A 23,578-nucleotide genomic window follows, 5' to 3' on the forward strand; every position below is an offset into this window, starting at 1 on the left:
TAGGGACCTATAACATTGCACACACTGATCTCCTATGCTGATCACTGGCGTGTATTAACACGCCTGTGATCAGTGTTATCGGCGCTTGACTGCTCCTGCCTGGATCTCAGGCACGGAGCAGTGATTCATCGATCGGACACCGAGGAGGCAGGTAAGGGCCCTCCCGGTGTCTGGTCAGCTGTTCGGGACACCGCGATTTCACCGCGGAGGTCCCGAACAGCCCGACTGAGCAGCCGGGTCACTTTCAGTTTCACTTTAGAAGCGGCGGTCAGCTTTGACCGCCGCTTCTAAAGGGTTAATACCGCACATCGCTGCGATCGGCGATGTGTGGTATTAGCCGCGGGTCCCGGCCGTTGATGAGCGCCGGGACTGACGCGATATGATGCAGGATCGCGGCGCGATCCCGCTTCATATCGCGGGAGCCGGCGCAGGACGTATATTTACGTCGTTAAGGGGTTAAAGGGGTACTACCGTACTGACAACTTATCCCCTATATAAAGGATAGGGCATAAGTTGTCTGATCGCGCGGGGGACCCTTCGCAATCTCGCAAGCAGCACCCCGCTATTATCAAGCCCTCCGGTGCTCGCGATCATGGCGGCGCGTAAATGTACGTCATGGTGCGTTAAGTACCACGTCATCATGACGTACATTTACGTCCATTGTCGTTAAAGGGGTATTTCAGGCAAAAACTTTTTTTTTATATATATATATATATATATATATATATATATATATATATATCTCAACTGGCTCCGGAAAGTTAAACACATTTGTAAATTACTTCTACTAAAAAATCTTAATCCTTCCAATAGTTATTAGCTTCCGAAGTTTTCTGTCTAACTGCTCAATGATGATGTCACGTCCCGGGAGCTGTGCATGATGGGAGAATATCCCCATAGGAACTGCACAGCTCCCGGGACGTGAGTCATCATTGAGCAGTTAGACAGACAACAGCAACTCAACTTCAGAAGCTTATAACTATTGGAAGGATTACGATTTTTTAATAGAAGTAATTTACAAATCTGTTTAATTTTCCGGAGCCAGTTGATATATAAAAAAAAAGTTTTGGCCTGGAAAACCCCTTTAAGGGGTTAATTCTGGAAGAATGTTGTTCAATCTATTAGCTAGTATCGAGGCGTACAGCTTCAGGTCCGAATTTAACATAGCAATCAGCCTAAAGTTACTAGACACCTCCATTTTTTTACCCTCTTTCTGTATTGTCACAATTAGAGCTTTTAGCATTTCATCTGGGAAGGATGCCGATACCATTGCCTCATTATACATCCTAACCAAGAATGGGGCAAGTAAGGAGCCATGGATTTTATAATAGTCATTAGGCAACCCATCCGGCCCTGGTGTTTTATTGCTTTTTACAGTTTTAATCACATAAACTACTTCTTCTATAGATATTTTACCCGACAATTCAGCCAATTGGGAGGGAGAGGGAGAGGGGAGCTGTATTTTCCCCAATAATTTCTGAATATTAAATCTATCAGGCTGGGGAGTAGAGGAATCCTCTTTCAATTTATATAACTCATGATAATACTTGGCAAATTCATTGGCTGTGCCCAGCGGGTCGGTCCCTTTATTTCTATTCAAGTTATAAATGTAAGGTATGTGGGATTTAGAGTGATGTTGTTTTAATTGTTTTGCCAAATATGCTCCAGTTTTGTACCCTTGGTAATAATGGGTAAGTTTAAGTTGTTTTAATGCAAAGTGATACTTGATAAAACAGATATTTCTGCTGCTCTTTCTCTAATGAACTGAGACTTAAGTTATGCAGGTGAGATAATTTAACCACTTAAGGACAAAGCGTTTTTCTGTTTTTGAACTTTTGTTTTTTCCTCCTTACCTTTGAAAAAACATAAGTTTTTTTTTTTTTTTTTGCGCCACCAATTCTACTTTGTAATGACATCAGTAATTTTACCCAAAAACCTACAGTGAAAGGAGAAAAAAATCATTGTACGACAAAATTGAAGAAAAAACTCAATTTTGTAAATTTTGGGGGGTTCCCTTTCTATGCAGTACATTTTTTTTTTAAATGACACCTTATCATTATTCTGTAGGTCCATACAATTAAAATGATACCCTACTTATATAGGTTTGATTTTGTCGTACTTCTGGAAAAAATCATAACTACATGCATTAAAATTAATACATTTACAATTGTCATCTTCTGATCCCTATAGCTTTTTTATTTTTTCAAGTACGGGGCTCAATTTTTTTGCACAGCGATCTGAAGTTTTTATCGGTACCATTTTCGTTTTGATCGGACTTCGTGATTGCTTTTTATTCATGTTTTTTTATGGTATAAAAAGTGACCAAAAATGCGTTGTTTTGGAGTTTGGATTTTTTTTTGCGCGTATGCCATTGACCGTGCAGTTTAATTAATTATATATTTTTATAGTTCGGACATTTACGCACCCGGCGATACCAGATGTGTTTATTTTTATTATGTTTATATATTTTTTATATGGAATTTGGGAAAAGGGGGTGATTTAAACTTTTAATAAAGAAGGGGTTAATGTGTGTGTTTTTAAACTTTTATAAAACTTTTTTGTTTTACACTTTTAGTCCTTTTAGGGGACTTTTAGGAGGAATTATTTTATTCCTCATACAGATCAATGTGGTTCCATAGAACCACATTGATCTGTGTGCTCTGCGCTCGATTGATAAAGCCTGGCCCTGCCAGACTTTATCATTCTGAGCGCAGGAGCCGGCACTACAGGAGAGGTAAGCCCTCAGGCTACCTCAGTAGTGGATCCCCTCCCCCCCCCCGGGCGCGATCGCGTTGCAGGGGGGAAATCCCCCCCACTGCCCACTGGACCACCAGGGATGGGATAAAGGCACCTTTAGACGCCGCTGTCAAATTTGACAGCGGCGATCTAAAGGGTTAATAGCCGGCCTTGGCGATTGCAGCATGTCGGCTATTAACGCCGGCCCCCAGCTACAGGAATCAGCTGGGGGCTGGCCGGTATGATGCAGGCTAAAGTAGTGAGCCCGCTTCATACCCCGTTAATGGCACATGGACGAGTATAGACATCCATGGTCGTTAACAGGTTAATCTGTATATTAAGAGCTTCCACTTTTTGTTGTTTCATAAAATATATGGACTGTTTAATAAAGTGCCCCCTAATCATTGCCTTATGGGCACACAACAAAGTTGCTTCTGAAATTTCGGTTGTGTCGTTTTCGATAAAATATTGCCGGATATTTCCTATTGTATCCTGCACATAGTCAGTATGTTGTAGTATGTGCGTATTAAGATGCCATGTTGCCTTACAAGAGTATGGTATATAGTCTTTAACTGAAAGCTTGATGGGACTGTGATCGGACCAAGTTATAGTACCAATATTTGTTTCTTCCACCATGGGTAAGTTTTGTCTTTCCACTAAAAAATACCATATTTTTTGCCGTATAAGACGCACTTTTTCTTCCCCAAAGCTGTGGGGGGGGGGGGGGGGATTGGTGCGTCTTATACGGCAAATACACATTAAAACCCTGTCCTATCGTGGCGGTCCCTGCGGCCATCAATGGCCGAGACCCGCGGCTAATACAGGACATCACCGATCGCGGTGATGCCCTGTATTAACCCTTCAGATACGGTGATAAAAGCTGACCGCCACGTCTGAAGCGAAAGCGACACTAACCCGGCTGCTCAGTCAGGCTGTTCGGGACCGCCGCGGTGAAATCGCGGTGTCCCGAACAGCTTACAGGACACCGGGAGGGACCTAACCTGCCTCCTCGGTCTCTGCTCCGGTGTCTGGTGGCAACGGAGAGCGAGAATACCGGGCAGCAAAGATGTTCCGGAGTGACGGGGACACCCCGGGAACGCGGCTACAGCGATGGAGGGCGACATCCAGGGCAGCGGTGATGGGTCCGGAGCGGCGGGGACACATTAGTACTTCCTCCTATACCAGTGGTCTTCAACCTGCGGACCTCCAGATGTTGCAAAACTACAACTCCCAGCATGCCCGGACAGCCAACGGCTGTCTGGGCATGCAGGGAGTTGTAGTTTTGCAACATCTGAAGGTCCGCAGGTTGAAGATCACTGTCCTATATTTCCATTGTATTTGGTTCAGAATCTTTATTTTCTGGATTTTTATCCTTTAAAATTGGGTGCGTCTTATATGCCGGAGCGTCTTATATGACGAAAAATACGGAAATCTATTCTAGTGTATGTTTCGTGTTGTGGTGAGTAAAATGTATAATCCCTTTTGCCAGGGTGCTGAACCCGCCAAGGGTCAAACAGTTGATTTGCTGTGAGAGTTGTAACATATAGGGTGGGCTCAGCAACCAGGCTCGGGTTAGTAGAATCCATTGAGGGCCATTGAACTTTATTGAAGTCTCCACTAATAAATAAAATTCCTTTTTTAACCTTATTTATCGTTTTTAACATATTCTTTAAAAATGTCATGTTGTTTTTAATTCAGATTATATAATGACACCAAGGTATACATTATTTTATTGATTCTACAGATAATTATTATGTACGCTAAGTATAAAAGAATATGGAGTGGACTGCAGGAGAAGAAATAATATTAGGAAGGAATTTGTTTTTTAACCTATGAAAATCCTTGTCCTCAAGGTGTGTCTCCTGAACACAACACACATCTGCTCCATGAGTTTTAAACTCCTTGAAGAGCAAGGACCTCTTATAAGGTGAATTCAATCCTTTAACATTAAGTGAGATAATCTTAACTACCATTGTTACTAAACTTCTGATTGTTTAAGGTTTCACCAGGCTATTAACCCCTTAAGGACAAAGCCCATTTTGGCCTTAAGGACTCCGACAATTTAATTTTTACGTTTTCGTCTTTTCCTCCTCGCCTTCTAAAAATCATAACTCTTTTATATTTTCATCCACAGACTAGTATGAGGGCTTGTTTTTTGCGCGACCAGTTGTCCTTTGTAATGACATCACTCATTATATCATAAAATGTATGGCGCAACCAAAAAACACTATTTTTGTGGGGAAATTAAAAAGAAAGACGCAATTTTGCTAATTTTGGAAGGTTTCGTTTTCACGCCGTACAATTTACAGTAAAAATGATATGTGTTCTTTATTCTGAGGGTTAATACGATTAAAATGATACCCATTATTATATACTTTTATATTATTGTTGTGCTTAAAAAAATCACAAACTTTTTAACCAAATTAGTACGTTTATAATCCTTTTATTTTGATGACCTATAACTTTTTTATTTTTCTGTATAAGCGGCGGTGTGAGGGCTCATTTTTTGCGCCATGATCTGTACTTTTTTTTGATACCACATTTGCATATAAAACTTTTAATACATTTTTTATAATTTTTTTAAATAAAAAGTATTAAAAAAGTAGCAATTTTGGATTTTTTTTTTTTACGTTCACGCCGTTCACCATACAGGATCACTAACATTTTATTTTAATAGTTCGGACATTTACGCACGCGGCGATACCAAATATGTCTATAAAATAAATTTTACGGTACATGTCCGGAGCGGACTTTTCCTATTCCATCCTGCGCGGGCTGAAAAAAAAGAGAAAACAAACTTTCACTTACCTTCCTATGTTCCCCCGGAGCTCTACAACAGCTGATCGGTCGGCCGGGCTGTCTACTTCCTACTTTCCTTAGCCCGGTACGTCACACGGCGCTTCAGCCTATCACCGGCCGCCGCGATGTCCTGCCTCGGGCCGGTGATAGGCTGAAGTGCCGTGTGTTGTACCAGGCTAAGGCAAGTAGGAAGTAGACAGCCCGGCCGACCGATCAGCTGTTGCGGAGCACCTGGGGAACATAGGAAGGTAAGTGAAAGTTTGTTTTCTCTTTTTCTTCAGCCTGGGCAGGATGGAATAGGAAAAGTCCGCACCAGACATCTCCTTTAACATAACCACATTTTATTTTATGTCTTTTATACCAATTTGGCTAATAAGGAAGGACTACCAAATAAGTTAGTTCAAGTTTCAACAGGCTCATAGAAAGAAAAGCAACAGGGCATATAGTGAGAAAATTAAAAGGTACCACAAATTTCGAAAGGCATTGCACCCGCGCCTTATAGGAGGATAGATGGTAAGTTCCCATCTAACTTTAAACAAGGGCTAATCCGGTCTAGTGATGAACAGCAGGGGCCACATTTGAATTTATGATATTTCGCAAATATATTGACGATTAGTTGCCCTATTTTCGCGAAATTCGCATATTCGCTATGTTCATTCACTTTTTTTTTCATGCGCATTGGAAAATTCACATAAAATTTGCATACAAATTTGCATGTGAAAAAAACACAAAAATTTGCATGGAAAATTCACAAAAAAATTTGTATGTGAAAAAAAACCAAAACATTCCGAATGTTCGTCATTACTAATATATAGCACTATATTCTAAATATTTGTGAAATCGCGAATTGCCGATATTCGCAATAAAAATTTGCATTACGAATATTTGTGCTCAACACAAATCCGGTCTAGCTAAGAAATAATCCCCCCCACAAAAAAAAATAAAAAATAAAAAAGGGTAAAAAAGGAAATAAAAGAAGAAGAAAAAAAGGTTTAGCCTCCTATGTTGAGAAGAAATCTCCACTGATCTCTCAATGGATAAGTGGAGTAAGAATGTTGAGTTGGAGGTTATACTTGATACATACAAAAGATGAAATATTACAAGTACGTATACCAATGCGAAAGTGGAGACAACTGGATTTATTGATTTTATTGAGTTAAGGCATACATTTTTTCATGACTTGCTTGAAATGTTTGTTTAGATGAATTTAATGTCTTAAAACACACAACATTGAAACCCTGGCACTTGGGGTATTGAACAATGACATGAGGACTCTTGGGGCTCAAATCAATGGCAAAGAAACGCAAAGTCCCAGATAAGGGATAGAGACACTGGTGCTTCAATAAAAATGAGATATTGACCCTCAGGGTTCAATAATATTGACACTTGGTGTTTCGTAAAATGGATTATAATATATTTTCTATATATTAACAAAAAGACAAACATTAAGAAACACTTGAAGGCGATCTGTCAGCAGTTTTGGTAACTCAATACCCTATAAAGATGTGCGGGAGGGGACTGGAATCATATCTTGGTCTTGGCCAACAAGATAAATGCTGTTCTATGCCCGAGCCACCACAACTCTTCTTTTTGGTCAATTAAGTTTTCTGGTCCCACCTCTGATCTATAATTGACAGCTCTGTCATCCAATCAGAAGACCTCTACAGTTGTCAATTGTAGCCAGGAAAGCTTTTGTTGCAGAAAGCTCCATGTACAGCAGAAGAGCCCACCTTATTGACACTTGTGCCCACCCAGAATGCATATTATGGAGTGGGTATATGGAGCCTACATGTATCACAGTGTAACACAGCAACGTCAGGGGTTCCAGAGCAATGACAAAATGAGACATGTGGTTCCTGGCAATATGGAAATGGAGTACTGATGTCCTATAACAATGAAGCATTTAGCTTTGCAGTTCTATAATAATGGGACACTGGCCCTTGGGAAACTATTAAAATGAGGCAATAAAAAAAAATGACACTTTATGTTTCATTCTAATGTCTTACTGACTTTTAGTCTAGGTTCACACTACGGAATTTCTCCCTGCAATTCCAAATTGCAGGCAGAAATTCCGCTTGCTAAAATGTATAGTGTAGTGAATGGTTTTCCGTTCACAAATTCACACTTCGGAATTTGTGAAGCGGAATTTGTGAACGGAAAATCCGCTTGGAAATTTCCTCCTGAAGAATGGTGTTGCTCATTCTTCAGGTCGAAATACTCTCGAAACACATTGCAGTCTATTGGAGACTGCAGTGTCCACGCGGTCCGAGCGCCAACTGATTCAGTGGGCACTGGCCGCACCTAGCCTTAGGGCTCTATAATAATACTATGACCTTTTAAGGGTCAATAAGAATTAAAGGGTACTCCACTGGAAAACATTTTTTTTATGAACTGGTGCCAGAAAGTTAAACAGATTTGTAAATTACTTCTATTAAAAAAAAAACTTAATCCTTTCAGAACTTATCAGCTGCTGTTATGATTCACAGGAAGTTCTTTTCTTTTTGAATTTCCTTTCTGCCTGACCACAGAGCTCTCTGCTGACCCCTCTGTCCATTTTAGGAACTGTCCGGAGCAGGATAGGTTTTCTATGGGGATTTGTTCCTATTCTGGACAGTTCCTAAAATGGACAGAGGTGTCAGCAGAGAGCACTGTGGTCAGGCAGAAAGGAAATTCAAAAAGACAAGAACTTCCTGTGGATCATAACAGCAGCTGATTAGTACTGAAAGGATTAAGATTTTTTAATAGAAGTAATTTACAAATCTATTTAACTTTCTGGCACCAGTTGATTTAAAAAACAAAAATGTTTTCCAGTGGAGTACCCCTTTAACACCGTTGAAATTCCAATGTGAGGGTTGTGTAGCGGAATCCCATAAACAACAATGGGATTCTGATGCACTGGAATTTCCATGTGGAATTTCATAATGAAATTCCGCTCGGAAATTCTGAAGTGTGAATCTAGCCTTAATGCTGTACAGTCCTCTCTGTCTCCTCCCTGCACTTTTCTCTATGATCATACACAGAACTTTGTGCCCATACAATTACAGCTGCCCAGTCCTCTCTATCTCCTCCCTGCACTTTTTTTATGATTATACAGAGAACTGTGTGGCAAAGCCATGACAGCTGCACAGTCTTCTCTATCTCCTCCTTGCAGTTTACTCTATAATTAAACAGAGATCTATGTAGCCACACAATTACAGCTGCACAGTCCCCTCTATCTCCTATCTGCACTTAATTCTATGATCATAAAAAGAACTGGGTGGCCAAATAGTTTCAGCTCCACAGTCCTCTCTATCACTTCTCTGAACTTCTCTCTATGCTCATACAGAGAACTGCGAAGCCAAACAATTACAGCCGCACAGTCTTCTCTATCCCCTCCCAGCACTTAATTCTATGATCATTAAGAGAAAAGTGTATACAGAAGACTTATTATCTGTGTATGAAGTAGAAAGTAAATTACAGCTAAAGCAATGGTGGAGAGATGAGTAACCACTGGACCCAAGAAATGTAGCATTAACTAATTCACTACCCTCAACCAGGGATCCTTACTTTAACCCCAACCTGGAGGGCTACAGTTTAGAGACCACTGTCCTAGACCAACAGAGATACTGGAATAAAATCCTCAGTGCCCTAGACCTCCAGGGATTCTGATATTAACCACTTCACTACCCTAGACCACCAGGGATTCTGTTGTAGACCATATCTATTATTTTGTGTCACCCCAAGAAAAGTGCCTTAGAATCAGTTATAAAACTCAGTAAATGACTGAATCACTAAAATAATTGATTTCGTTCTACGGTAAAAAAACAAAAGAACTATAAATCACATTATGTAGCGCATTAGGAGAGAGCTTCTAATGCTGCTTATTATTTAGATTCTACAAATAACCTCAAACTGTTTGATAAAATGAAAAGAAATAAAAGAATCAATGTTTGCATGTTAGGAGTTATCAGAAAAAAACAGAAGTTTGCCCAAGAAAAAACAAAAAGAAAAAAAAAAGGAACAGTCGTGGGTGGAAATGAGAGGCCATGCATCATGAGGAATTATATACTGCCAGCTTCAGCATTGACAAAGAAGAAGAGAAGATTAGATCTCACTGTTTTTAAACTTCTGGGATGCGTTCATGTCATAGCGAGAAAGTCCGAGGGTTTACAAAAGTGGGATGACAAGGGAGACTGCACTATGGTGGGGAACTCTAAAATAACAACAAAGCACCATGCAAAAGAAAAAAAGCACATCCTATAAATTTTCAATATATTTGATTCACATATAAATGGACACACTCAATGTATTAAAGTACAAATGCCACAAAAACAGCTTAACAAACACCAAACGGCATTAGCAAATCGGTGGAAAATGGGTTTAGGCATTCAAAATTGAATAAATACCATAATAGCATTTTATGTGGGTGCAACTGCAAAGGGTTCATTTATATCAGCCTTTGTAAATTATCAAGCCTGCACCACCTGACTGCTACGGAGCCTACTCAGCTCTACTATGCAACCAACTCAGCCCTACAGCCTTCATGAACTGTCTTTGGTCACCCTGCATACATGGATACACAAACCTTTTGAAAATGGAAATTACAGCTAAAAGAATGATGGAGAGATGAGTAACCACTGGACCCCAGGAATGTATCATTACCCATTCTCTACCCTCAACCATGGATCCTTACTTTAACCCTGACAGTACCCTAGACCACCAAGTATAATTACATTATCCCCTTCAATGCCCTAGACCAGTGGTCTTCAACCTGCGGACCCCCAGATGTTGCAAAACTACAACTCCCAGCATGCCCGGACAGCCATCGGCTATCCAGGCATGCTGGGCATTGTAGTTTTGAAACATCTGGAGGTCTGCAGGTTGAAGACCACTGCCCTAGACCATTGGTCTCTAAACTATGGCCCTCATTCAGGCACCAGTTCCTCTGAGTCTGTTTTGTACCTGCTTCTCTAACCCGGTCTCTGCCTGACCCTTCCCTGTTCCTTGTTGATTCTCCAGTGCATGACCTGGATTGTCGACCATGCCTGTGTAAATTATAAAGTCTGCACCATCTGGCTGCACCTGAGCCTACTCAGCCTTACAGCCTTTTTTCAACTATCTTTGGTTACCCTGAATACAAGTAAGCATAAACCCTTTACAATGCAATCCTAACTTCTCCAAAACTGTTTACCCTTACTATGGTTACCTAAATCAGTGTTTTCCAACCAGTGTTACATAGTTACATAGTTAGTATGGTTGAAAAAAGACATACGTCCATCAAGTCCAACCAGGGACTCTATCTGTGGCAAAACTACAACTCCCTGCATGCCCTGACAGCCTTTTAAAGGGGTACTCCAGTGGAAAACATTTTTTTAAATCAGCTGGTGCCAAAAAATTTTACATATTTGTAAATTACTTCTATTAAAAAATCTTTACCCTCCCAGTATTTATTAGCTGCTATATACTACAGAGGAAATTATTTTCTTTTGGAATTTCTTTTTTGTATTGTCCACAGTGCAGGAACAGTCCAGAGCAGGAGAAAATCCCCATAGCAAACCTATGCTGCTGTAGACATCCTTAGATTGACAGAGATGTCAGCAGAGAGCACTGTGGATAAGACAAAAAAGAAATTCAAAAAGAAAATAATTTCCTCTGTAGCATACAGCTGCTAATAAGTACTGAAAAGATTAAGATTTTTAAATAGAAGTAATTTACAAATCTGTTAAACTTTCTGGCACCAGTTCATAAAAAAAAAAAAAAGTACCCCTTTAAGGTCCTAGACCTAAATAATCCCACCTATAAGCCCTATATTCTTCCTTGGATTGGTTCTCAAAGACTATGGTAGTCCTCTTAGACAGTCCACATGCAAGCTCTTCCTCTGTAGATATGTATTCATTGTCAAGGAGTGAACAGCTGTTTCAGTTGTTAAAGGAAATCTGTCATCAGTGTCACAATTCACTGTCGGTACAGACAGGTAGTGCAGGTAACACTAATGATATCCATTCTTACCTGGCCACGCTCCGTACTTCCGTTCTTCAGCTACCTTCCTTTGTATCAATCCGTGAGGGGCCAAATTGGAGCATGGGCAGGGAGGGAAGCAACGGTGACGTCAGGAAGCTCCACCCATACTCCAAGTTGCCCTGGAATGGAAGATACAGAAGAAGATAGCAGGAGAATGGGAGCACGGAGCGAGGACAGGTAAGTATGGTTGTCATCAGTCATCATTGTCATCGCACTACCTGTCTGTACCGCGATGAGAGCCCGACACAAAGAGAGACGGCCCTTAACCTCCAAGTCTGGAGAAAATATATAATGCCATAAAGATGAGGCTGCAAACTGAAAAGCTGTCTAGATGTGGAAATGCTTTGTAAAGTGAATTCAATGCATTAAATATGTAGACCGTAGAAATATGGACAATAGACTCCTTTGTAAAGCATGTTGAAGCAAAGCAATAAATTCATATATAATGGACTACAACACAATAACAAAGCTACCCATCAAACCTGACAACTACAATGTTTATCCGGAATGCTTTCCAGGAAATGTCCTTCACAAATGTTTAATGACCTTGAAACTGAACAATTTTGGAGGATTTCTTCATTGTTAGAAGAAGAACCAATGCAAATGGAAACTCGGATTATTACTATGAGTTATTTGACACAACTACTACCATTACCATGTGATATTACTACCATGCATACTACTACATGTGGGTTTATTTTTCCAAATAAGTCTGAGCCGTTTAGTGCTGTGATATATGTGCCATATCTGTATAAGCTAATACATAAGTACTCATTGGTAAGAGCCCCCTCTGATGTGCGCAACTATTTTGCTTTCTTTTCAATTTAAAGAGAGTGACCAGTAGTTTTACAGTAGTACTCACAAAGGGACGTCTTTCCCTTACTTGTCTGGTCAATCAAAGGACAGCACCTATTCCTCTCTGTTAGTCAATGACACAGTGAATGTGATGGTTCGCTAAATAATACAGGGTAGTACTGAGCTAAAGGGTACACAGTACACAACTATAGATGGTATGTGACAGTGTGTGTGGGGGGGTACACTGGTCTATCAGGGTGCTATGTTAGCAGAAAGGAAAGACACAGCAGCATAGCTATTAAAGGGTTACACAAAGCACTGAATTGCTGATGATATGACAGTACAGTACTACATACATAAAGTACAGCTGTTCAGAACTTTATTGGTGGTCAGAGATGAGAAGAAAGCCATGTTTTACTATTCAGGCTCAGCACAGAGCTATCTTTGAAGTTTGGGGTCTAGAATTTCCGCGGTGTAACGTCTGTCATGGAAATTGCATAGTGTGAGTAGCGCAGCAGAATCCCATTGAAAAAAATGAAGGCTGCTGCACAGTGTTTTTTCTGAGGAATTCCATTCGTAAAGTGTGGAAATCGGTAGTGTGAACGAGCCCTTAGGGTATAGTATTCAGCAAATCGAGGCATTAGGGGCCCAATGTGACACAAGGGCCCATACAACTCTGGAGCCAGTCTGACCCCTACAGAGGAGACAAGGCATTACACTGTGCTTATGGCCAAACAACTCCAGTACCGTTCCATAAAATCCTATTTTTTTCAACAAAAATGTCTGGATAACATATTAATAAAGAATGAATATTCTGGATATCAGACCATCAGGAGCAGAATCACATCCACGCATCAATATTCCCGTCACCTCATCCATCCAGTGCTCGGCATAAAGCTTTAATTGTTCAGATTTACAGTGCAATATGTTGTCTCCATCCGAAATACAGTTCACAACCACCCTGGATCATGTCCAACAACCAGACACTTCTCGTCTAACACTAACACCTTAATCTGCCAACATCTGTTCTTTCATTGTATCGCTACACAAGCTATTCACAGCACGCTGTTCGGCAAATGAGTCTTCCTGCTCGGCAGTATTATGTGCGCCCCACATCTGACACTTACACGTATAGGTTTACCAAACTACAGAGCTCCAGACATGGGAGTCACACCGAGGATTACGGCAACACGATCACAGGATACACTATGTCCCAGATCAATTGAATAAAGGGGTTAACACCTAAAAGCAGTCTTTCCCAATCAGTGTGCCTCCAGCTATTGCAAATCTACAACTCTCAGCATGCCTAGACAGCCTTGGGAGTCACACCAAGGATAACAGCAACACAATCACGGGGTACTGTATGTCCCAGATCAATTTAATAAAGGGGTAAACACCTTAAAGGGGTTATCCAGGAAAAAACTTTATATATATATCAACTGGCTCCAGAAAGTTAAATAGATTTGTAAATTACTTCTATTAAAAAATCTTTATCCTTTCAGTACTTATGAGCTTCTGAAGTTAAGGTTGTTCTTTTCTGTCTAAGTGCCCTCTGATGACACGTGTCTCGGGAACCGCCCAGTTTAGAAACAAATCCCCATAGCAAACCTCTTCTAAACTGGGCGGTTCCCGAGACAGGTGTCATCAGAGAGCACTTAGACAGAAAAGAACAACCTTAACTTCAGAAGCTTATAAGTACTGAAAGGATTAAGATTTTTTAATAGAAGTAATTTACAAATCTGTTTAACTTTCTGGAGCCAGTTGATATATAAAAAAAAGTTTTTTCCTGGATAACCCCTTTAAGGCTACATTAACACATACACAGATTTGATGCACATGATTTTCTGCTGCAGATTTCAATGTAAACTAAATGACTGAGCACAGCTTCTAATCTGCAGTTACAAATCCTGCGTATTATCCCCTATCCCTGCCCCGCCCCCTCCCAAAGACTTGCATTGCGGGGCGTGATGTCACACAGGGGCGGAGTCGTGACGTCACTAAACTCCGGCCCCATAGTCGTGACCCGGCAGACTCCGAGGCTGCAGCGCTGCTTGCAGCTCCCAGATGTGGGCGCTGCATGCGAGATAGCGAGGGTCCCCAGCGGCAGGACCCCCGAGATCTGACATCTTATCCTCTATCCTTTGGATAGGGGATTAGATGTCTTAGGGCTAGAGTACCCCTTTAAGGCAGTGTTTGCCAACCAGTGCGCCTCCAGCCGTTGCAAAACTACAACTCCCAGCATGTATGGATCTCCTATGTCCTTCATAATAGCGAATGTCTGCTGCTTCTCCCATGAGCCCCTCCCATGACATACATGTACGTTATGGGTCGGAAGGGGTTAAAGGCTTATGATTAAAATAAAGCTCCACTCTTGACAGAAGGCCATGTCTAGAATGGAATCACAGCCTTATTCACTTAAGCCAAGCTGAGCTTCAATACCAGAAACAGCCAATGGAAGAGAGTGGTGCTGTTTATAAAAAAAAAGACCTTTTTTTCTTATTTTAACACTGTTAAAGTTGTAATTCTTCAGGCCATGTTCACATGATGTAAAATGTGCAGGATGTCCGTGTGGAAAACATGTGTGGACATTCCGCACATTTGAATAATTCTGCGGGCGCTAGGACAGCTTGGAAATGTGCCATCTCATAGACAGCAATGCATTTCCGAGGGAAATCTGCAGAAAGAATAGACATATCAATTCTTTCAGATGCCATAATCAGGATTTCCACCGTTTTTCACTGGAAATTGGACCATATGCACAGTGCAGCAGAATCCTATTGAAATCAATGGGACTCTGCTGCAGCAGAATGTCTGTGTGGAATATTCCGCACAGACACTCCGCCGTGTGAACATAGCTTTGCAGGTGCTCCTTTCCCATATGTCAGATCATGAAGGGTCCCAGCAACAGCCTATAAAGGTTATATATATATATTTACAGATATTTGATGCAGCTCCCTTGCATCTAAAATGAAAACATTTAAAGGGGTACTCCGCTGCTAGACATGTTATTCCCTATCTAAAGGATGGGGGATAACATGTCTGATCTCGGGGGTCCAAGCCGCTGGGGATCCCCACGATCTCTGCCGTGGCACCCCAGTCCTCCGGCGCACGGAGAAAACACTGCTCCGAGCCGGATGACTGGCGAACACCACCACCACGCCCCCTACATTCATGTCCATGGGAGGAAGCGTGACAGCTGTGTACTGTGTACTGTGCACCAGGCTTCCATGACCGTAACGCCACAGTGCAGGCCCGGAGATCACAGGAGGCCCTGCAGCCGGACCGCCTGCAAGAAGATATGTTATCACCTATCCTTTGAATAGGGGATAACATGTATAGGGGCTGTCTGCTCCTGCAGTAAAGTGTTACTTTACTGCTTCCAGAGGAGTGGTCAGTGCGGACAGTGGAGGGGAACCCAGAAGAGAGATCAAGAGGAAAATATTTACTATTTGGCGCACACCGGTTCATGGGAAGTGAATGAACACGGACTGCAAATACGAAATAACAAAAGCCGTTTATTCTGATGTTAGGGAAAACACGTTTCTAGAGGGTTAATCCTTTCTTCATCAGGTCCTACACAGAAATACAGGTATAAAAAGGTTTATATAGACATATAACCACGACGGTCGGTGACCCTCGGGCCAGAATGACGTGATGACTGGATGAAGGTCAAAATCTGGAAATGGTGGCGCAGATCCGGATAGCCATTAGGTGTAAATAAACCCTAAATTTAACCACATATAATGCACTGTGAGTTTAGAATAAGGATTCTAAGGGGTAACCAAAATGAAGTGCCCAATAATGTTGAGTGGTTTCCCCATTAGATCGCCATGATCCTGTCGCCCTCAGGCAAAGCAGAAGTACTAGTGCCACATACACCCCAGCAGCATACTCCACTTTGCATTGCACTGGAGAAATTCTGATTCTGGCAGATTCCTGAGTAGTATTTTAGCCAAAAAAAAGCCAATGTATCTGTGTTGTTTCCTCTGCTGGTTTAAGCTACAGAAGAGTCAAATTCATTCTTATTAAATCTAGTTTTGAATCTGTTCAAAACTACATTTTTTGGTATTTGTTTCAGGTGAGTAATATGTACCGGAACAGGGACTCCTGTCAAAGGCAGGAGTCCCTGCTGCTGTACACTGAGCAGTGAAGCCCATGCTGTATGCGTCACCACTCAGTAAACAATTACTGAAATTATGGTAAATAAAAAAATCTTTCTAATGTACTTTGTTTAAAAAAATGAAGTTCTATGTTTTATTTGTGTTAAAAAAAAACTGCCGCTAGGTGTCTCCCTACATGTCCAGAGCACATTTCCCACCATCTCTTGCACGCACTTTGGACTCCTCCTGGCCTGTGCAGACTTTGGACTCCTGCTGGCCTGTGCAGCCTTAGCCAATCATAGCTCATCTCACACTGAACTACTCTGGGCTGTGTGTAGCAGAGAGAGGGAGGAAGTTCTCCCCTGTATGGCTTCAGATGATGTCACGCCTGCTGGGGAACGCCCCTTCCCAGTCTGTGAATCTGACTGAGACTGAGCAGAAAATACAGAGCAATATGAAGGTAGAAAACTATAAAATAATAAAAATAAAGGCAGGGGGTGGGTTATCGTGATGGGGGCAGTGAACTGGGAGGATTATAACATGTAACAAGATCATGACAGGTTCTCTTTAATTGAGCAGGGGAGTCATATAGTGTAGGAGGATTTGAATCGGAATCTGAATCAAATACATTGGCCAAGTCAAGCAAATCTAACCAAAACCATTTTGGGCGATTTTCTTATCTCTTTTGCTGACCAAAATGCTATGTGTGACTCTACCCTAACAGTGAAATAGTATATAGTCATTCTTTTTTTAGCAATCCATTACTGGAAAAGCTGGGTGATCAGTTTTGCTCCGCATTACCCCTATTCTATCTCACATTACTTTGATTCCAGCACTGTTCAGGAACATTTATCACTACTTTTAGGAACCAGGTTAAAGGAAACCTGAGAAATTTGTACAGTATACATGTGGTAGAGGGTGTGATGCAAAGGGCAGATGTTGTTACTCTAGGGGCAGATGGCATTAACCCCTTGTATTCGTGATGCCAGGGCGTGATTTAGCCTATAACCACCCAAAGGTATACCGCTGGATCCTGGGCTAGGCACGGGGGGCAATAAAGACTCCGATGCCAAGGTACGGCCAATGGTAGCTTTACTGAGGGTAGACAGTTGGTAAAGTCTATACAGTTCAGCCAGGGCCCAAAGGAGGTGACCAGTGACACAGAGACCTTAAGGGCTTCCTGGGACTTGTAGTAGGACTGGACAATTGAATGCAGACCATGCTGACGTGACAGATGACAGGGACTGACTTGACTCATAAAGCGGTGACTTTATCTTACTTGACTTGATGGCGGCTGCAGGACTTGACTTTGAGGTCTCCAACACTCTGGACACTCACACTAGACAAGACTGCACTGGACCTCAGCAAAGACTTGTAAGGAAAAAGAGAAGAGAGCTAGTTCCACCCAGGACTCATATGGGGGAGGCTAGCAGGGAGCCCATAGGTCACCCCTGGGATCACCTGGTCACTGGTACCTCCTGGGTAACAATCACATGACATATCACATTGAATAAATCTTAAAGCAACATTACATTTTATAACACTTCACATGGTAAAACATATTTACAATGGGAAACAAGTGCAGGGGGACATTGAAGGAGGCTGCCTGACAGGACAGCAGGAGCACGGGGTAACACCTCCTGTACTGGGCCATCACATACAATAACAGTAAAAGTGAGAACTGTAACGGGAGAGTCTCCCCAAATTCTTAAAAAAGTATGAGCAGAGTGATCCCCACAAACAATACTCAGCAGTGCCCACAATAACAATTAGTCAAACAAGGCACAAAATCAGTTTAAAGGATTGGCTCACTTTTTTTTTTTTATTAAAGGAGATGTCCGGTGCAGACTTTTTCTATTCTGTCCTGCCCGGGCTGCAAAAAAAGACAAAACAAACTTTCACTTACCTCCATATGTTCCCCCGGAGCTCCGCAACAGCTGATCGGTCAGCTGGGCTGTTTTCTTCCTACTTCCTTTAGCCCGGTACGTCACATGGAGCTTCAGCCTATCACAGGCCGAGGCGGGACATCGCTGCGGCCAGTGATAGGCTGAAGCGCCGTGTGACGTACCGGGCTAAAGGAAGTAGGAAGCAGACAGCCCGGACGACCGATCAGCTGTTGCAGAGCTCCGGGGGAACATATGGAGGTAAGTGAAAGTTTGTTTTGTCTTTTTTTGCAGCCCAAGAAGGACGGAATAGAAAAGTCTGCGCCGGACATCTCCTTTAAGCATTTGCACCAGGTTGAAATAAAAAATTATTATTCACCTACCCAATCAGTACTACTGCTACAACTTAGTAGACCCTGTTGATCTCCACTTCCTGCTCCCGTCTTAACAAACAGGAAATGCCCACAAACCCAATAACTGACCACAATAGTGACCCACATTAGCTTAAGAATGGATGAGTTGGTGTTTCCAGCCCTTTCCTGTGTGTTGAGGCAGAACCAGGGAGTGGAGATCAGTGTGGACATTAAAGGGGTACTCCACTGCTCAGCATTTGGAACAAACTGTTACATAGCTAGTATGGTTGAAAAAAGACATACGTCCATCAAGTCCATGTTCAGAACGCTGGAGCTGATGCCGGGAGCTCCTGATGTCATAGCCCGGCCCCTTCCTGATGTCAAACCCCGCCCCCTCAATGCAAGTTTATAGGAGGGGGCGTGATGGCTGTCACACCCCCTCCCATAGACTTGCATTGAGGTAGCGGGGTGTGATGTCATGAGAGGGCGAGGCTATGATGTCACAAGCTCCCGGCGCCAGCTCCAGCGTTCGCAACAGTTTGTTCCAAATGCTGAGCAGCGGAGTACTCCTTTAAAGGGGTATTCCAGCTTCTAGAAATGTATACACTGTGCACAGGATAGTGGATTAGTGTCTGATCGCAGGGCGTCCGACTGCTGGGACCCCCAGTGATCTATGGAACGGCACCCGACTGTTCCCGTTAACCGCTCCAGCCCCAAACTTCTGAGACTATCTGGTCTTGGCCGAGATGGACCGCTCAGCCAATTACCGACTGAGGTGGGACACCGCCGGTGATTAACAGTGTAGCCGGTCACTGCTGAGACAAGTATGTCCTGGAAGGTGGGGGCCGGAGTGGGAAGAATCGAGCACTGTTCTGGAGATTGCGGGGAATCCCAGCAGTCAGACCCCCGAAATCAGACATTTGTCCTGTAGGAGATAAGAAGTGGATAATCCCTTTAAAAACACAAAGCATTCAATAGTAGTAACATGAATACATACTAAGGAACTTTCCCGAGTAGCAGACTTCAGAAGCATTTTTTGGGTGATTTGCTTGCTGAAATCTGAGAAATATTCACTATTTTAGGGAACTTGTAGACATGCATTATATATATACACCTGTTATTGTGTGTGCTCTTCCTATTATCTTATTTTTTATGCTATGGGCGGCAGGTTTAGTGCTCCCTTAAATCCACCATGGTGCTGGGAGGTTGTCTTGCAGTTGTTTTATTATCTATTTTGTGCTAACCATTTTGTGACTCCTGTTTCCAATAAGATACAGCAAGGAGGGGAAGGAAAAAGAACAAAATGAGAACGGAAGTCCAAATGACTGCGTTCCCAGCTCCCGGATATGGTCTTTAAAGCTATTTTCATCTTAGCAGGCTGACATTTAGACTGCCAGAACACCGATATTTTGTGGATCAAGACGACATTCATCCTGCCAAGTGGTCAATTCCACATACCCGTATATGCATTGTTCTCTACAGCTACTGTAGCTTTCCGTAAACTACCTTAGGAGACCTTTAAAAACTAATTCACACCATGAAAGGGCAAGTTTGTTCAGACTAATATGTCAGCCGCTTATTTTCTTGACAACGCTGTGAGTTTCTATTGGACAGGTATTGAGCGGACGTCGCATACCTTGTGTCAGGAGCTGAAGGTTTCGGACCTCCTCTCGGACTTTCAGCTGAAGGACCTGTTGCAGGACGTGTTGCCGCTGACTCTCTTGAACAATCCCCATCCTCTCCAGCTTCTTGTCTGTGAGTCGGAGCAGAGCCCGGCCTGAAAGGAACATTTATTGTATTTATTCATACAGCAATATTTAGGCTCTATGGTGTAAAAGAGTAACAGTCCAATAGTAATGGTCATGATTGATGCCCAGTACCCAGTAGTCTTATTAATTTCTAAAGGATATTATCTAAAGGATAGGGCGTAAGATGTCTGATCGGGGGACCCACCACTAGGACCCCCTGCCATCTCTGCTGCGGCACCACAGTCATCAGGTGCACAGATCGAACTACCGTCCATGCCTGATGACTAGCGATGCGGCGCTGATGTCACGACCACGCCCCCTCATGATGTCACAATCACGCCCCCTCAATGCAAGTCTATGGGAGGGGGCGTGGTAGCCACCACGCCCTCTCCCACAGACTTACATTGAGGGGACGTGATCATGACGTCACGAGCCTCCGGTGCAGCAGCCAGCGTTCTAAACTAACACCGGGTGCTGCAGGGAGATCGCGGGGGATCCCAGCAACGGGACCCCCACGATCAGACATCTTATCCCCTATCCCTTGGATAGGTGATAAGATGTCTAGGGGCGCAGTATCCCTTTATTAGGTAAAAATTCTAGGATGATCAATTTTTTAAAATATATATCTTTTCTTTGGCATTTAATTCTTTTATCACAGAGCTCCAAATACCCTGCATAACCATTAACATAAATGTTGAAACTCCAAACTACATTGAGCCTACTGCATACAGTGTATACTTTATTCCCATAACATGCACCCAGAATTTTTTGAGGCCAAAGAGTGCAAGTCTCAATCCTGCAGTGCCATCCTTCGGCATCACGAGGTCTGTTTTCCGACCCTACACTCGGCTTCAGTTCAACCCTCTGTCTGCAGATTCTGTTCTGCTAATTGGACCTTGGACTGTATTCTGTTAACCAGGGCTCTAGTCCTGCAGGAATGCATGGGAACTGAGTTCCTGCACTTTTTCAAAGCAGAAACATCATTCCCAATTCTAAAAATCCTGCAGGGCCAGCCCTTGAGTGGAAGAGTTCCCACACTATTTATCCCATGACTTGATCCCTGCTGTTAACCCTCTTCCTGCTGATTCTGCTCTTACATGATCTCCTGGTAAGGACTAGACTAGTCGACTATGTTTACCCTTCCATTTTACTCCCTGTTCCCACTAACACAGGGAGGGATTGTCTTTTTGATTGGGGGTTGTCCTTATTAAGGCAAGTTACTCCAATAGGCATGGCCAAAGTTTGGGGTGAGATAAGGGCTCCCCATAATTACATCCTCCTAACATATCCTATGTAACTGCATGAGTATGGAGCCTTTGAACAACAAAACACATTTTTCACATATATCCTAGACAAAATATTAATGCATGTAGGTTAGGTAATCAAAGGTATAAAGTATTTGTTGAGAGTAGTACTTTAAGAGCTGGCCTCTGCTACATAAGCCTGTTGTATTATGGTAGAACATATACAGTGCCCCAGCATTTAATGGCGGATATGAAGTCCCATTCAGCTGAAGTGCTGGAGTCATTTCCAGTAAGTGAAGGATATAAATATGGAAGTTATAAATAATAAATATCTCAATGTTACTTGATAGACCGCACACATTCACTTACGATGTAAACATTGTCATAGGAGGTAAGGTGATGAACCCAGAAGACCGGTTCCTATAGACAGTGGTTTTCATTGGTTTACAAAATGCATGTCAGGGTCAGAAGACAGATGCCCTGAAGTTGTTTAATACACTATAGAAGTCTATCACATCCTCTATCTAAGGCTACAAAATTCTATATAAAAAATAAGAATCGGGTCCGGGTATGGGGGTAAAGTTTTAGGAAAAACTATAAGGCTAGAATTCCACTTGTTTTTTTTTATTCCGGCAGTTTTTGGAAAATTGCCACTTCAGTTTTTGAGCCAAAGCCAGAAGTGTATTCAAAAGGAATAGGACATATAAAGGAAAGACTTCTCCTCTCTTATGGATCCACTTCTGACTTTGGCTCAAAAACTGCAGTGGCAGTTTTCCAAAAACTGCCAGAAAATAAAACCAAGTGGAATCCTAGCCTAATGGGGTTGTCTCGGTTAAGCAGGCACTTCTATGTGTCAAGACATCACCAGAAATGAATGAACAGTGTTGGGGGGGGGGGGGGGGGGGGGTTGTGGCAGGTGAAGCTAAAACAGCTAAAAAACAAATGGCCAGACAAAACTTATTAAAGTGCGTCTTAGAGATAACTTTTACTTAGGTACCTTCTAAAGACGTTACAGTGTCTAACTCTGATCCGGAGTGTGGACCCGCTGTGCTACCCTTAGTGCTACTTAGGGAAAAACTCAAAAGTGGGTAGGTTTTCACCCTTTATTCCTCTCCATGATGCAGAAGCTTGACTTCTGATGTCTGAGGGTAAAAGGTCACTAACCCAAGCAGGCCAGCGACGCCAGGTGCTAAGCACCATGCAGAGGCAGGCTGGCAGGTACGAGAGTGGTGGCAGGCAGCACAAGTTCAGCATCAGGTACTGTTAGAAGAGTTGTGGAAAGTGACAGAGGTTTAGGTTCAGCAGGCCAGGTCATGCACAGGAGGGTCAATTTAGTGCACAAGGGTCAGGCAGAGGCAAACACAGGTAAATAGGTACAGATCACACAGAAGATAGGGGATTAAATAGATAATGCCAGACAGGGTTAGGTGGAAGACACAGAGATCCACTCCCTGGCCAATAAGGTTGTAGCCAATGTGCAGCCCCTATGAGCAAAGCCAGAACTGCAGCCAAGGAAGCAGAAGAGAGACTGGAGGAGGAAGACCGGTCAGATGGTCAGGAGGCAGAGCTTTGTAGCCCAGTGTAATGATTGTCAGCATTACACTGAGTTTTATCCTGTATTGTATTCCAGAGCTGAACTCACAATTATCATTATTTTAATATATTGCCCACTTTACATTGAATTAGGCTTAAAATGCATAATACAAACACAGGAACAGTGAATGGGGGAGAGGGGCTCGCCCATGAGGGTTTACAATCTACAAGAAAAGGGAAAGGGAACAGTAGGTGAGGGGGACTGCTGGTCATATGTTTGCAGGTGGGAAAGTAGCTGTTCATAGTGTGGTAGCAGCAGGATTATTGTAGGTTATAAGCTTTGAAGAAATGGGTCTTCCGGTTGCTGTTGAAGATGGTGGGGGAGAG

The 23,578-nt window shown here is 42.6% G+C and overlaps 1 protein-coding gene across 1 annotated transcript in view; it reads right to left on the reverse strand.

Moving 5' to 3' along the window:
* Nucleotides 1–23,578, reverse strand: part of SAMD12 (sterile alpha motif domain containing 12) — a 639,318-nt gene that overhangs the window by 256,260 nt on the left and 359,480 nt on the right. Inside the window, exon 4 of the mRNA XM_056522647.1 lies at nucleotides 20,303–20,443. Coding sequence (XP_056378622.1) covers nucleotides 20,303–20,443 — 141 coding nt within the window. The remainder of the gene's footprint in view (nucleotides 1–20,302; nucleotides 20,444–23,578) is intronic.

The sequence above is a fragment of the Hyla sarda genome, chromosome 5 (assembly GCF_029499605.1).
Source record: "Hyla sarda isolate aHylSar1 chromosome 5, aHylSar1.hap1, whole genome shotgun sequence".
Lineage (NCBI taxonomy): Eukaryota > Metazoa > Chordata > Amphibia > Anura > Hylidae > Hyla > Hyla sarda.